Consider the following 17,705-nt stretch of genomic DNA (forward strand, 5'->3'; position numbering starts at 1 on the left):
ATAGTATAAAACAAAGTCGCTTTCTGTCTGTCTGTTCTTATGTATGCTTAGATCTTTAAAACTACGCAACGGATTTTGATGCGGTTTTTTTTAATAGATAGCGTGATTTAAGAGGAAGGTTTATATGTATAATACATGCATAATATAATAGAGAAACACTTTTGAATTTAAATTTATTTTCAAATTATACCATTTTATTTTTTTTTATAATTGTAATACAGGTATTATTCTCAAATAATGTGTCAAAAAATGTCGTCAAAAACCAGAGGGAGACTTTGTACAAAAGTAGATTGCTTGGGTACCTCTCTCTCATTCGTGTTTCAACCGTGATGCAGTTGTGTTTGCATGGCTGTGTTTCGGTTTGAAGGGTGGGATATGACGTGAATTTACAGGGTACAGTGGGATATCACCTAAGTTCTCAGGAATGGCAACGCATGGGGGGTATCATGGGCGAAACAGTATACTCTGTTATTTCCATGGTACTGATCATCTCTGTAGGCGACGGTTACCACTTTCCATCAGGTGGGCCGTCAGATTGTTTGCCATTCTCAGTTGTATAAAAAAAAAATGGATGACTTTGTTAACATCTGAGCATTATTATTGACAATGTTGCTGTAGTTTTCAATAGTATTGTTTAATTTGTTTAATTTAGTATTGTTTAATTTTGTGTTTCCTTCACTTGTATTACATTTGTGCAACCTTTAGTGGCTGTTAAATTACTATTTAAGTGTGTAATTATGTATTGTTCTAGCTGTTTGTTTGCCTTAAATAAATAAATAAATAAACACTGATAATTTTAGAGGTTTCTAATGTGATGTGATGTAATGTATACCCGTGCAAAGCCGGGTTGGGTCGCTAGTATTGGAATGAATTATCACGCCATTACCACGTGTCGACATACTGCGTCGCTTATCGTGCTCACTGTATGATAATACTGTTCTAGCCTTGTCCAGCACCCAAATACAAAACATAATAATGCCCCTTTTATTTTTATTTATTCACTATTTTTTGACTTTATGTTCACTAAATGGAACATGTGAATTTTAGAAGTAGGCGAACCTATAAATTGGATACTCTTCATTGTTTCCTCCAAGGGGGGGGGGGGATTGTTAGTACTGCAGACTACCAGTTCCATTGCTAGCAATATATCATATCAGGTCGTCCTTCCCGTGGTCCCCACTGGGAACCATCGTGATGAATTTCAGGTTGGTAACCGTCGCCTATAGACATAAGCAGTACCATGGACGTAACAGAGTATACTGTTACGCCCATGATACCCCCCATGCGTTGCCATTTTTGAGAACTTAGGTGTTATTCCTCTGTACCCTGTAAATTCATGCCATATCCCACCCTTCAAACCGGAACAACAACTGCTTCACGGTAGAAACACGATTGGGACAGAGGTACCCAAGCAATCGACTTTTGTACAAAGTCTCCCTCTGGTAATTACTTACTAACTTAATTCCAGATTAAGCACTAGTAGACGCTTGCTTATAGCGTGGCAACTGGCAATACCCCCCCAAGTGGGAGGCTTATGTTCAGCAGTGGATAATTAATTTTTTTTACAACACAGGGGGCAAACGAGCACGCAGCTCACCTGACGGTAAGTGACTACCGCCGCCCATGATCGCCCACAACACCAAGGTAAGTATTGCAGGTGCAGGTTTAAAAAGGAATATGCTCTTTTCTTGAAGGTTACGTGATGCTGATATGATGATGATGAAGAACACATTTTATACTTGTAAATCTATGGTAGTGGGGGGAAGGGATTGTTAGTAATGCGGGCTACCAATCCCATTGCTAGCAATATACCATGTCAGGTTGACCTCCACGCGATTTCCCCTGGCAACCATAGTGCTGAATACCACGTGTACTCACTGACCTGCTTTTTTTCATTACCCCCCTATCATCCCTCACTGGTGCTCCGCCAACGTATACTGTTAGCGCAGGTGAGGTTACCACTCCATTATCATCCATTAAAATAATCGATGAAAGTAGACTAGTGTATTCTAATTTATAAAACTAATTTTTAAATAAATTTATCAATTTCTATGAACTGTCATCAGGTCATCAAATATCTACGTCCCAAAACATTCCGCTCTCGTACGTCATAATGACGTCTACAAAAAATAACTTATACGTCATTCGACTGTCTGGAATCCATGTTAATGTAGGTACTCGTGTTCTAACAGAAATTATCTAAATAATATCGTATTACCTTCTAATCACTGTTTGCGCACGATGCGTAGAGACATTGGTTAGGGACATAATGATACGTTCAAATACAATATTACAGTAAATATATTTACCGGAACATGTCTGATTAGAGCAAAACTATAAAAACTGTTCATTATGATGACAAAGTATGATAATAATACAGTGTGATATGTGATACGTCTCATTCCTAGACCATTGTAAAAGTTGAGTAATGTAATTAAACACAACATACCAGAGGGAGACTTTGTACAAAAGTCGATTGCTTGGGTACCTCTGTCCCGTTCGTGTTTCAACCGTGAAGCAGTTGTGTTTGCATGGCTGTGTATCGGTTTGAAGGGTGGGATATGGCGTGAATTTACTGGGTACAGAGGAAAAACACCTGAGTCCTCAGGAATGGCAACGCATGAGGGGTATCATGGGCGAAACAGTATACTCTGTTATGTGCATGGTACTGCTCATGTCTATAGGCGACAGTTACCACTTTCCATCAGGTGGGCCGTCAGCTTGTATACCTTTCTAAGTTGTATAAAAAAAGTAAAAAATACCAATATAAAAAAAGGAAAATCCTATTAATTGAATAAATGCGAAATTTTGTAATGATTGATAGATATTTGGGTAAATGGTTACTCTTTCACGCAAAAACTACTGGAGGATTTAAAAAAAAATTTAACACACGGGTAGGTTACATCGTAATTTAGCAATATACTCAATGTACTGTTTCACGTGGACACAGCTACGGGATATAGCTAGTAAGATGTTTATTTATTTATTTATTTATTAAAAAAAAAAAACAGAAACAGCGGTTTACAAATAAAATTAACAAACATTTTATAACGGGGTCGGCAATGCACGCGTAATATCTCTAGTATTGCAGGTAACCACTTACCATCAGGTGGGCCGTATGCTTGTTTGCCACCTCAGTGGTATAAAAAAAAACAAAGCAGTATGGTCAATAACAGGTTTTTTTTTTAATTAAATTCTGTAGATTATGTAGTTGACAATTGTTAAAGGAAAAGCAGAAAAAATAAACAAATCAAATAGGTAGGCAATCGTTGAAGTCACAATAATATTTTTACACATACGCAACAGATATATACATTCCTTAACAAATACATACATATGCACCAATACACAAATATACGCATACATATACACATACACACACATACATACATACATATACGTATACACACACACACATATGCACACACACACACACACACACACACACACACACACACACACATACACTAAATAGCAACCACAAATTAAATTAGCTCAAAAAAAAAAAAGAGTTACTTATATTAAGTTTACGTGTTATATTAAAAAAATATGCAGAAAAGCTCAATAATATATCAAAAGCATATCGTTTGCTTACAATTTGAATAACCCCTTTTTTATAGGCTGTTTTTGTACAATTGAATATATCCATTAAACCGAATGACACATTATATGCACAAGTTAATCGTGATGTTGATGAAAAGTTAGGGGAACTTAGGGTGAACTCCTTGTCGATGGCGAACTGTACGATGGTAGAAAGTGGCCATGGACATCATATTAAACAATCATACTGAATTCCAAGTATATTCATCACGATGGGCTAACTGACCTGCATTTTCATCCTCACCTATCACCCTCATTGGAGCCCGCCAGCGTATACCAATCCCTCAAGCAGGGTTACCATTCCATTACCATCAATTAAAAAAACATGCATACAAAAATACAGCCCAATTATCAATCTCCATTTTTTTTTTAAATCGGTGTAGTTTAAGTGATACTTTAAACACACGCACGGTTTTGTCAAAGAACACTGAAAGCCATCAATCTTTTTTCCACAGTCGGTTATTGCCCGGACTTCCCTCAATCGCTGTATGTCTGTCCGTTATTTACATAAATAAATACTGTAAATAGGTAAATAAGTGGTTGGCACGCGACATAACCTATAACGTAAACCGGTCCTGAATGAGTAATGACCAATTGAAAAGTGTTACATTTTTCGACCGTAAACGATTTATCATTATTATTGTTCGAAGAAGAAGAAAGAAAAAATATTGTTATAATATCATCCTAAATTTACTTGCATATTAATAATTTTAATTTTAATTAATTACATGTATTAATTGCACATATTAATTAGTATTTAACTTTTAAAAAGAAGAGATTTAAAGTTCATCTAATAATTTTGCAAATTCTAAACCAATATTCATATTTTTTTTCAAACAACTTCAATAAAAGTAGGAGGGTATCAACTTAGTTAAATTTTTTTTATGTAAATCTATAAGGGTACAGTGACATAACACCTTAGTCGTCAAGAATGGCAACGCATGGGGGGTATCATGGGTGAAACAGTATACTCTGAACTGTTCATGTATATAGGCGACGGTTGCCAGTTTCCATTAGGTGGACCACCAGCTAGTTTTCCATTCTGAGTTACATAAAAGAAATCGTATGTCACGCGATAACTTCGCCTATTCTGAATCTATTTATATAATACTTTATTTTTTGTATAATTTTTTTTTTTATTTGTTAATTTTTTATTCCAAAATATTAAATGGTGAAAACACTTCTGTACTGGACTGTATACGTAGGTATATTAATATTTGTGTGTTTGTAATGAAAGCAAGGCAGTGTTAACGCTCCATTTCATTTGGATACGGTAAACTAGTCGCAAATTACGACGCACTATTTTGTTTTTTTTTTTTGTAGTTTTTTGAAGGGGGTCACACTTCAAAATTGTTCTATAGAAAAAAATAAATATGCTCGCGGTACCTTCTAGACGATTCTTTGTATTTATTAAATTTATCAGTTTTAAAAAATAGTCTGAATGATATGACGTATAATGGCAACACGAATAAAAAAAAAACAAGAAATAATTTTTTTAACAAAAGAAAACCTTTAAATATAGACTATATATGTGTAATGAACGGTTATAAAGAAGTAAATTCATTAATCATAAAATAATCATCATTAGTTAAAAATTAAAAAAAATATCATATCTCATAAAAAAATTTCACCTAATTTTAAAATATCTATTTTGAAACCAGTTGAACAGTGTTCTAATTGTGTTCTAACACTATGCAGGAATTCTTGTACAATTTATACACGCAAATAAAACATGTTTAAATCTTCTATTACTATATATACTGCTAAAAGGTTGTCTTGGAAACATTGCTGTCGACAATAATACAGCCTTACTGTACTTATACGATTTTATATTTATTACATAGCTTGTTTATTTCTTATATTGTATAATGCAAATAAAGTATGTATATTCATTCATTCATCCATTCAAAATTTGAATTTTTAGCACTCTTTTAAGTTAGTATTTCACTACTGAATCTAACGATTTTTCCAACTGAAAAATTGGTCAAGAATCGTTAGAAAATTAAAAGCCTCCTGTAATGAACTAATTGTCACAAAACTTTTTTCCGTTTTTTTTATATATATTTCGGAAACTTAACTTTTATACGTATAATATAGTATACAATCTGTCTTTGTTATTCCAATTTATATTTTATTTAAAAGCTATTTAAAACTGTTTTTCAACGATTTTCGAAATGGAGAAAGTTCACAATTAGGTTATAGCCAATTCTAAATATGTATATTGATTAATGATACTCAATTATAGGTGATGTTTTAAGAAAGGTATAAAAAATTAATGTGGACGGCTATAAGGGCAGAGGAAGGCCTAAAAATATGAATGGACTCTGTGAAAGATAATATGGTCAGAATGGGAGTGAATGCGGAAATGACTGTGAATAGAGATGAATGGACAATTTTTTTTTTTTATACAACTTAGAATGGCAAACAAGCTGACAGCCCACCTGCTGGAAAGTGGTAACCGTCGCCTATAGACATGAGCAGTACCATAGTAGCAGTAACAGAGTATACTGTTTCGCCCATTATACCCCCCAAAACAAAGAAAAACATATTACGCAGATCCTAAATAATAATTGAGATAAGGATAAGAAGATGATGATGATAAGGATGAGTTATGATCATAATAAGTAATTTTTGGATTTTATAATCATGTCGTAATTAGGGTCCGTGTTTTTTGTAAAATAATATTTAAAAACTTATTTATATAAAAATCCCGTATCGCCACGTTCGTTCACGATAATAGCCGTTCAATAAATTTTAATGAAAACGTATAAATAATGTATTTGTTTCAAATTGAGATAATATAGTTTTTATTACGATAAGAGAAAATGGACCATGTAGATGGCGGTAGGGAGCAAAACGTTTCCCGTTTCAGCAAGTGTTATATGTACTTGGATTATATATGTATTATTTAAGTAAATCAATACATAAAAAAATGTAAGTTAAAACCTAATTAAAAATAACTCACGATAAATTAAAAGAGAATAACTTATACTGAGTGGTTCATCTTACTGATGTTATAAAAGAAATAACAGGGAGAAGATATTATAAATGAAAATTTCTAAAAATATTTGTATGTGTGTTACCTAATTTTGTTAAAAGAATTTTATAGATATTTAAACACACACACACAGGATACTTTATATACTGATTCATGCGGAAAAACGTGCGGGAAATAACTAGTAAATAATTAATAAAATATTTTTGCATAAAAAATATAATATTTAGATATGAAAATATACATAAACTATAATAAAATTATTATAAAATATAAACTATAACTATAAAATGATAATGAAATGATTAATTGGTTATTGTACAATTTTCCTTTTTGTTTTCAAATTACTTGGTGCGTTTTTTATAATGCTTTTTATCTATGGTGTTATGTATTTATATTGGGAAATATACCTTGACTTCTCGTTGGTAATCTGTTTGCAGTCCTTATATTAGTTTCTTGAGCCCCGGTGTCCTCCATATGCCAAGAATATTCCATTTTATTATTAGAAAAACATTGTCATCCTCACTTTTATGTCGCATCTACCAAAAATCCTATAATACACATCGCGTTACTCAAAATTACTTATTAATTCATATACATGCAAACTTGTGCTAACGCATTGTTTCACAGACAAAGTAATTAACACTTTAATTCACTGTGTTTAATAAAGAAGTATTTAAATAACGCCAAAGTCTATAATACTACGTTTTCTACTTATTACGTAGTTAATCTGTATTCACTTTACTTCTGAGTTTATCCTGTAATTATTGTTCTAATCTAGTAATGTTTTTTCTATTGTTTTTCCTAAACCACTACTTAGAATTATAAATATTTGCCAAGAAACACTGGCAGGCAAACACAGTTCTTTATTTAAAAAAAAATCTTATTCGTTCAAATAAACGTCCGTCAACAAATTAAACTTAGAAGGCACTGAGATACCGCGAAATTCTCCTATGCCACCCTTGCGTGCGATAGAGCAAGCTAGCGGAACGGTACACGCGCCAGAGCGAGACAGCCGTATTTAACTTTTCACGGTTTTCACGAAAAATATTGGTGGTTTGGAAAAACGGTGGGAACCAATCGTGTTTCCCTTCACAAGGGTGGGGGTTGAGCCTAATTTGTATACTGAGGTTTGTTAGGGTTGTTAAACATTTATTAAACATTTAAGGGAAAAGGTTTCATGTAAAAAGCAATTATTGTAATTAAGTAGCGACAGATAAAAACAAATATTAATGCGCGTTCAAATTTGAATATTCAAATTGGTTTATTATTTATTATTTCACGACAATCGAATTATTAATAAACAACTTTTTTTTTTTAAATATATCGACTACAAAATTGAACATGTATTAAAAATAAAAAAAAACTCACTAAACTATTACATTATACTATTTTTTTTTTTACTTTTGCTTTTACTTTTTTTTTACGCATTTCCATAGCTATTCAGCGTGGAAATGCAGCAAGTCTCCTAAGTACCCCACCAGCTGGCAGTGATCTCAAAGATTTTTTTTTAACTGTTTAAATATATTCTATTGTAAACGTTTCATTTTTAAATATGTAAATATAGAATAAAAATTCATGTATCAATAATCTGTTACAAATCCTCCTTTTCAACCGACTTCAAAAAGAAGAAGGTTCTCAGTTCGGTTGTATTTTTTTATGTTTGTTTGATAATTCTATCAGTTCTGAACCGATTTAGATAATCCTTTTTTGTCTAAAAAGATATACTTATAGATTGGTCCCTTAGAAATTTTATCAAAATCAATTTAATAATTTAGTTTTTACATCAAAATAACTGGTTTTCCCCTAATTAAAGTCAACTTTCTTTCTTTGTGGAACACAATCTTTATTTCTGAAACCAGTTAAGAACCATAAATTTATTTTAAAATATTACAATAAATTTGACTACGTAAACAATATGGCTTAATGATGGTAAGTGCCACAGAATTGCACCTAAGGGATACGACATGAATTTACAGGATACAGAGGAATAACATCTGAGTCCTCAGGAATGGCAACGCATGGGGGGTATTATGGGCGAAACAATATACTCTGTTATGTCCATGGTACTGCTCATGTCTATAGGCGACGGTTACCACTTTCCATCAGGTGGGCCGTCAGCTTGTTTGCCAATCTAAGTTGTATAAAAAAAAGACAGAGGTAGCAGACTTTTACAAATAAGATCCACTCTCATTATACTTATCATCATTATTATATCCCCCTGTCCACTGCTGAACAAAAGTCTCCCCTCTGGAAGGTTTTGCCAGTAGTTACTTATTTGACAGGTGAGTTGGCGCTGTTTACCTTTGGTGATATTTTAAGAGAGACGTTGTCACTTATCCCTCAACCATTAAGTTTCCTTAGCCGCCTCTTACGACACCTACGGGAAAGGAAAGGGTGGCCTATTCTATGCCAGGACCATGCAAATACGACGGTTATATTCATATTATTACAATTTGGAGTAACTCCTATCACCGTGTTTCCACCTAATATGTTTACAACGAAATAAGCCCACAATACCAAATGGAATTTTCGTAACTTCTGGTAATAAATTTTTTACAAACATTTTTACATATCGTTTCAATCAATCAATCAATCAATCATCTTTATTCATATACATCTGTTACAGATTCTTATGATATGACAATCTATAATTATAATAATTACTATATAAAATAATATTGATTTAAAAAAAAATACAATAATTACATTTACAATACAATTCCCATTAATACAAAATTCAAATCCATGCAGTTTTGTCATTTACAGTCTTTTGTACAGAGAGTCCTTTTTATATATGTCTTAAATTTTCTCTCATTTAAATTTAAAACGTCATCTGGAAGTTTATTATAAAAACGTATACAGTTCCCCATGAAAGATGTACTGACTTTTCTAAGGCGATAACAAGGAACATTCAATTTGTTTTTATTTCTTGTATTGAAATTGTGTGTGTCACTGTTATTTTTAAAAAGATTTATATTTTTACGTACATACATAATGTTTTCGTATATATATTGCGAGGGAACAGTAAATATACCTGTTTGCTTAAAATGTTCTCTAAGAGATTATTATTAGAGTTTATTAGAAACAAACCAGTCTAATCTGACAACCGGTAACATACCACGGTTAATTACAGTATTTTTTTTATGCGTGAAAATGGTATGGTAACCCCGCCTGCGCTATCAGTATACAGTAAGCGGTGATAGGTGAGGATGAAAAGGCAGGTCAGTTAGCCCATTGTGACGAATTCAATGATAAATTGGTCACGATAGTTTCCAGGGGGAACCGCGTGGAGGTCGACCTGATAGGGTATATTGGTAGTAATGGGGACTAAACTCCTTATTACTAACAATCCCTTCCCCCCTTATTACAGTATTTGTAAACAGAGATAAAATATAAAATTATTAAATATCTATATTAGATAAAGAAAATACTAGGTGTCAAGTCGTATATGAAGGTCAAAGATATGGCCTCGAATAGAGCTGGCTGAAAGAGAATTAGTTGCTTCAAAAAGAGGAAATTTAAATAAAAAAAAATATATAATATCATCAGAATAAAGCACTGAGCCCAATCGCCGTGCACTGCGGTCAAGTCATCTAAAGCTGCACCACCACAGTCAGTGAAGCGTGTAAAGGGTAGTTCAGATAGGGTGCAATATCTGTCGATAATCGAAATCGATCGACTGTAACGTATCAAACAGCTGGATACGACTATGCTTTACACATGTTTTTTTTTATACAACTTAGAATGACAAACAAGCTGACGGCCCACCTGATGGAAAGTGGTAACCGTCGCCTATAGACATGAGCAGTACCATGGACATAACAGAGTATACTGTTTCGCCCATGATACCCCCTTTCGTTGTTATTCCTCTGTACCCAGTAAATTCACGCTATATCCCACCCTTCAAACTGAAACACAGTTGTGCAAACACAACTGTTTCACGGTTGAAACACGAATGGGACAGAGGTACCCAAGCAATCGACTTTTGTCAATCTCAGTCGTTTTTGTCAACAAGCAGCGTTTTTGCTAGGCTTCTGGTTCAGTAAGAAGAGTAGCTCTTCATCGTCATTACAATCTGTTGCTGAATATAGGTTTCCCCTATATTATGCCACAAAGTACAATGCTATATAGAAAGCGTACAGGCTACTTTTTATCCGGGTCAGTAAACATATCGACAGGGAGTTCACCCTCATACCTTACAGCCTAAATAGTCGCGTACAACGCGGTTTCAGAGATGCTTTCTCCCACGAACACTCAGGTTATGGAATGAGCTCCCTGCCGAGGTTTTCCCAAGAGACTACAGCATGGGGTTCTTCAAAGGGGGGGGAAAGAGGTTTCTTCAGGGTCGGCGACGCGCGCGTAATTCCTCTGGTATTGCAGGCGTTCATAGGCTACGATAACCGCTTACCATCAGGTGGGCCGTATGCTTGTTTGCCACCTCAGTGGTATAAAAAAAATATCCCGGCCTCGCGAACGAAGTCGCAAGTAAAAACTAGTAACTAGTAAAAAATTCAGGCGAAAAGACTACTTCTTTTGAACGGTTTTATTTCTTCGTCGAAAGAAAGTGGCAAGCAGTGAGCACGTTCGCTACAACTGACCGAACAATTTCGCTGAATAATTCGGGTCTTTTTGTTTTCTTTTAAATCGACTTCAAAAAACGGGGTAATTTCAAACTCACAGAACTGTCCCTTTTTTTTTTTAAATGGGTGATAATAGTATAGTAACCCCGCCTGCGTTATCGGTGTACACTGGCGGGTTACTAGTGAGAGATGACAAATAAAGATGAAAGCAGATCATTTAGCCCATCGCGACGAATTTTAACTACAATTAAACACAATGGTTTCCAGGGGAGACCACGTGGAGGTCGACCTGATAGGGTATATTGCTAGTAATGGGGCTATTTGACTCCATTACTAACAATCCCTTTCCCCCCAGTTCATAAGGTTAGCTGGCAATTTATAATAAGCGATGAATTTATTTTCAGAATCCTGAAAAGCCACCCAAATACATACACATTCACAAAACATTTAGCCGAGCACGAAGTCGTGAAGTGTGCTGATCTGTTTCCATGTACTATTGTGAGACCCACCATGAGTAAGTATGCCTCTACGAGTAGATTCCGGCAGATTTATACTTGACTAGCGATCCGCCGCGGCCTCGCACGAATATATACAAATTAATACAAGACAACAATCCATTTCTCCCAACTCCGTCATTCATAAACTAATTTAGAAAATTCTTTTTTTTTAACTGAAAGCATATATCCCTTGCCCTCCCTTAGTCGCCTCTTACGACACCCACAGGAAAGGAAGGGGTGGCCTATTCTATACCGGGATTACTCGACAACAATTCCATTTATTCATCTACAAAAAGAATAATTAAAATCTGTTCACAATTATCGGAAATATCGCGTAAAGTACAAAAATACATGCATATTGATATCTCTATTCTTTTTTTGTATCGCTTCGAAATCGTGCTAATCGCAATTAATTACTCCAACTCGCGTTTACTAAACAAACGTTTACTAACATTAAACATATCACAATATTGACATTTCCGTATCAAAGTTCATATAATTGCAGTATCAAATTACTTAGCCATTCCAAAGGTCACCACCGATCGCTGGTCACCCTACTGATGCCATAGCAAAAAATATGCAGTAGTACAATTTATCTGGATTTTTGTATTTTTATTTAACAAAGATAATAATTATAGCATTTAATTAGCAACCAATTTGTGGAAATTGACTACATTCAGGATTCTGGGTAACGTGGAAGAAGATCATTAGAGATAAAAGAGATCACGGATAAAAGCAGTTTATATGGGTGCCTCTGCCCTAATATTCACACTTCTGCTGCCAAGAACATTGAGGAATACTTATACTGACGCTAACAATAACTTCTTACATGATCCTATTTCATTATTAGGCACAACATTTGTCTTCAAGTACAGCAATTAAATTAATGATGTTATTTAAGGAAATGGTGATCATTTTCCATCAGGTGGGATCCTGATCATTAGTTTGTTTGCCATTCCAAGTTGCAAAAATTAATGGAATAATGTAAGTATAATTTCTTCCAATATAACTGATTAACAATGTAAACAAACGAATTTGTCTCGACCACAAGAGTCCATCACCAGTCTTCTGAAGTCCTATACTAAGTAATACAAATCAAAAATCTATTAATTTATTTTATATTTCCATTCGTTACTGATTTCATTTACATGGTGTTTCTGTGTTAAGAATATTGAACTTTCCATGAAATTTTATTAAAACAGACCAGTATTCTGAACTAAACCGATCTACTGGTCGTGTCCCTACTGTGACATAGATTACACCGATCACTGGCCGCCCCATAAACGCTCACGTGATAATTGCAGCCGTGGGAATGTGTTCGGTGTATATTAATACAGCTAATTCGTCAAGCAGGTGTAATTTTTGATTAATTTTGTAATAGAAAACGATGAATTATTGTGAATATTAATTATTATTATTTTAGTCATTCTTTAAATATGTTCTCTTTTTGAACGTAGAAACATAATATTGTTTTGTTTTTTTGTTTTGCAGTAACTACTAAAGAGTCTCACGATATGAAAGTGACTATGTTGTTAAAAATGAACTTGTTAATCAAGATTTTATTTTATACCACGAACGTAACAAACAAGCACACAGACCGTCTGATGGTAAATGGTTTATTTTTATTTATTTACCACGTTACAAAAAAATGTCTAGTACAAAAGGCGGACTTAATACTATATAGCGTTCTCTCAGAGTCAACCTTTGGCAAAACAGAAATGTAATGATATGGTTACTTTAGCCAATGAACGCCTGCAATACACATCACAGGCGTATTTCCAATCCCGAAGATATTTTAATATATTCTCTTTGGAGATCGCCATACTGTAGTCTCTAGGGAAAACCTCAGCAGGGAGCTCATTCCACAGCCTAGGCGTTCGCGGGAGACAATTCCTTTGAAACCACACTGTACGTAACCATTTAAGTTCTAGCGTGTGAGGATGAATTCCCTGTCGATGGCGAACGGTGCGATGATAAAAGAATCTTTGAAACTATTGAAGTAGGTAATACTAAAAGAGAAAGCGATTATATTCCTGACTTATATAGTCTATTTTCCATCGAGTATGAATAATAAAGAACATTCGAAAAAATTGTACAAAAGTCGTCTACTTGAGCGCTACTGTCCCACTTATATTTTTGCCGGGATGCAGCTATGCTTGCATGATTGTATTTCGGTTTGGAAGGAGGGTTCATCATCATTGTCATCATATTAGCTGTTAACTCCTCACTGCTGAACATATGCCTCTCCATAAGACGGATTTTCCCAGTAGATACCACGCTTGGCAGACGGATTGACAACTGCAGTTAGGTTTTTTTATGGGTGACAATGGAATGGTAACCTCGCCTGCGCTAACGGAATACGCTGGCGGAGCACCAGTGAAGGGTGATCGATGAGAATGAAAACAGGCCAGTTAGCCCATCATGATGAATCCATCAGGAATTAACCATGATAGTTTCCAGGGGGAACCACGAGGAGGTCGACCTGGTTGGATATACTGCTAGCAATGGGATTTTTAGTCTCCATTACTAACAATCTCTTTCCTTCCACTGCAGTTAGGTTTTGGTGATGTTTTGACAGGGACGCTGCTGTCCGACCCTCTACCGTTAAGTTCCCTTAGTTGCCTTTTACGACACCCATGGGAAAGGAAAGTATGATCCATTGTATACTGGGATCACACGGCAAAGGGTCAAATATAGAGGTAAAATTACAGTACGAAAACATAAAAGCACAGTCCTTAAAAATGACAATGTATGAGAGGTGCTATGGGCATCTGGCATATAACATTTATATATTCTTTATTGCACTAAAACATACAGTAACAACAATAAGTTAATCACAATGTTAGCAAAGGCGAACTTATCTCGAAAAGAGATTTCTTCCAGACAACCTAACACAGTGGCATAGGAAGTAGCGAGTGGGCAGTAGTAGTGCTAAACAGAAATTAAAATAAAAATAAATATTTACATATATATATATATATATATATATATATATATATATATATATATATATATATATATATATATATATATATATATATATATATATATATATATTATATATATAGATACAATATTAATACATATATATGAATATAAAAGAATATATATACATATGTTAAATACTACATACATTTGTGATAACCGTAGCACTATACATATTTATAGGTGACAGTTGCCGCTTTAACTAGGTCATTTACCATTCTAAATATAGCAAAAAAAATCTCGCACAAACAAAGCAACGGAAAGCAACTTGTATTTTGAATAATCAATACCCACGCCTGTTTTACAAACGTTGAGACACGTCATCGAGATGGTTGCCATAGCAAAATATTGTTGGATCGATTCCGTTTACAGGAAAATTGTGACGGTGGTCACGAAGCTCTTCAACTTTTTCTTCGGCGACTTAAAGTAAGAAAAAAATATCTCGCATTCAATATGGCGGCCGTTTTTATAGGTTCTTAACATAAAGAAGTAACTCTTCTTCAACGGTCATATTTGATTTTATTTGAAACCATCATATTAATTAGGTTTGTTTTAAGTGTTCACAGTCACTGGAGAGTTAGTTGTACGATTTAACTTCATGTACATAACAAAGGTGCATATGGCGGACAAAGTATCTAAAGGGGTTTTCTACCAGTCAACCTTTAGAATATTCAGAGACACTCGATGGCGATTTCAAAAATTTATATTTTAGTATAAGATAAAAAAAAAATTCCCACACGCCTTTTGCGCCACTTTAATATAATGGTCAATAAAGTTTAAATAAATAAATAACCAAATATATTTTTAATATTAGATTAGTTTCGCTTATTGTTACAAGATATCGAAATATAGTAACGTTAATGCGACTTTGTCTCTAGTAAGAGGAGAATACACTTGTACCGAACGAAATATGTGATAATTTGAAAATTTTTTATACTACGAAGGTGGCGAACAAGCGTACAGCTCGTCTGATGGTAAACAGTCACTGTAACCTATAGACGCCTGTAAAATTAGATAGATAGATAGATACTCTTTATTGTTTCCTCCAAAAGATTACAATAGTAAACTTATTATAAATATAAATAATTACAAGAAATAATCACAATGAGAAAACAATGGGCGACCTTATCGCTAAGAGCGATCTCTTCCAGGCAACCTTTGGATGTTTTTTTTTAATTAGTGTTTTTTAACCCTTCTTTGCATGATATTTTTTTATTGGTTAAATCAAAGTCAAATAATCAAAGTGATATAATTCATGTTTAAAATTAAAGGAAAAATGGTTAAAACAAAAAAATTGAGTTGTTTTTTTTTCTGCAATGGACATTAAAATGTTATTCAAACACAATCATCTTAGAGTGAACTTGGTCTTTTATATAAGTTTTAGGCATTCAATGTTATGATGGAAATTTCCACCATTATGCAAAGAAGGGTTAAGGAATGCCCTTTCTCAAAATGTTTGTAGCCAATTACACTTCGCTAACGGGATACAAGAGTTTTTTTATTAATAATAATGGAAGGGTAACCCCGTCTGCGCTATTGGTATGTGTTGGCGGGGCACCAGGGAAACAAGATAAATTAGGATGAAAGCAGACCAGTTAGCCCACACTGATGAATTCAACAAGAATTAACCACGATGGTTTCCAGGGGTAACCGCGTTAGAACCGATATGGTATATTGATAGCAATGAGGACTAACCTCCCCATTACTAATAATCCCTTCCCCCGGGGATACAAGGGTTGTCACGTGCGCGTTGCCGACTCTGGAGAAACCTTAATACTCGTATACCCTTTTTTAAGAACCCCATATTGTAGTTTATAAGGAAAACCTCGGCAGAAAGCTTGCTCCACAACCTGAGCGTTTGTGGAAGGAAACTCCTCTGAAACGTTACTGTACCATTTACGTTCATAAGTTTGTTTTGTATCAAAACAATCTTACTTCAAGGTTGCATGTTCAAGGGTATTTCGTATTTAATCGCACGACCGCGCATTTATCGATCAAACAATTTTGTAACCCCCTCAGTAGTCGAAAGTGGGCGGGGCCTGCCTTGTTGGGGGTTTGAAATTGACCAATAAAAAAGCAGTATTTAAATTGCGAACGCGTGACGGTGCGTCGCTACTGGATAATGTCAAATTGACGTATCGCTTAACCCAAAATAGTTATTGTACAGGTTGATGTTATTTGAAGATTCTGGATATTAACTTTCGAGGTCAAATTCTAACTAATCGATTATAATAATCATGATTTATGGATTGTGTTAAATTATAAACCGATTTTAATTGTGGTATAACCTCATTTTGATTTAAAAACTAAACAATTGATTGATAAAATTTCGTGAAATGATGAGCTAAATGCTAGTCTATATATAAACGTAAAAATATTCCATAGTACTTTTAATATTGTGCATAAAAAATTACAATAATGTAAATTAAGTCTGCCGTTTTAGATAGATTCTTTTTATTGTTTCTCCCAAAAGATTACAATAGTTAACTAATTATAGATACAAACAATTACAAGAAATGTTCACACTGAGAAAACAATGGGCGGCCTTATCGCTAAAAGCGATCTCTTCCTGGCAATCTTTGGAATGGAGAAAAGTAATTATAAACAGTTTGATCGGAGGCACGATGAAAATTCTATTATTTTTAAATATGTAGATGTAACACATGTAATAATGTAAATATATATCCCTACTCTTTATTATATAATATATATACACACACACACACATATACATACATATAAACGTCTACACAAATACATAAAAATATATAAATATTTTAATGTTTACTTAGTCATTTGTCCTTGAATTCATTATGATGTATAAATTCGAAGATCCTTTTTTAAGTACATGTAGGTATTGAATTGTCTACCTACGCATTTTTATAACAATTATATAGGTATTTCTATAGGTATATAAATTATTACTACTTAGCTAATCGTGTCACCAACTCGATTATTTCCTTTGTTTGTATGTCTCTCTGTTCGCCATTTCAGAATGGCTTTTATGATTTTTTTTTAATAAGTATTTCTTTCAAGTAGATCTTA

At 34.0% G+C, this 17,705-nt stretch overlaps 1 protein-coding gene across 2 annotated transcripts in view; it reads right to left on the reverse strand.

The window, feature by feature from the left end:
- Positions 1-17,705, reverse strand: part of LOC113509501 (uncharacterized) — a 69,862-nt gene that overhangs the window by 22,949 nt on the left and 29,208 nt on the right. The window contains exon 1 of one of the 2 annotated variants that reach the window (XM_052892999.1): positions 7,006-7,497. The exons of the other annotated variant lie outside the window; for it this stretch is intronic. Within the exon in view, the coding sequence (XP_052748959.1) occupies positions 7,006-7,090 (85 nt within the window). The 5' untranslated portion in view covers positions 7,091-7,497. Of the gene's footprint in view, positions 1-7,005; positions 7,498-17,705 lie in introns of those variants that run through there. 2 annotated transcript variants of the gene reach the window in all.

Source organism: Galleria mellonella, unplaced genomic scaffold (genome assembly GCF_026898425.1).
Source record: "Galleria mellonella isolate WM207_F2 unplaced genomic scaffold, CSIRO_AGI_GalMel_v1 utg172, whole genome shotgun sequence".
NCBI lineage: Eukaryota > Metazoa > Arthropoda > Insecta > Lepidoptera > Pyralidae > Galleria > Galleria mellonella.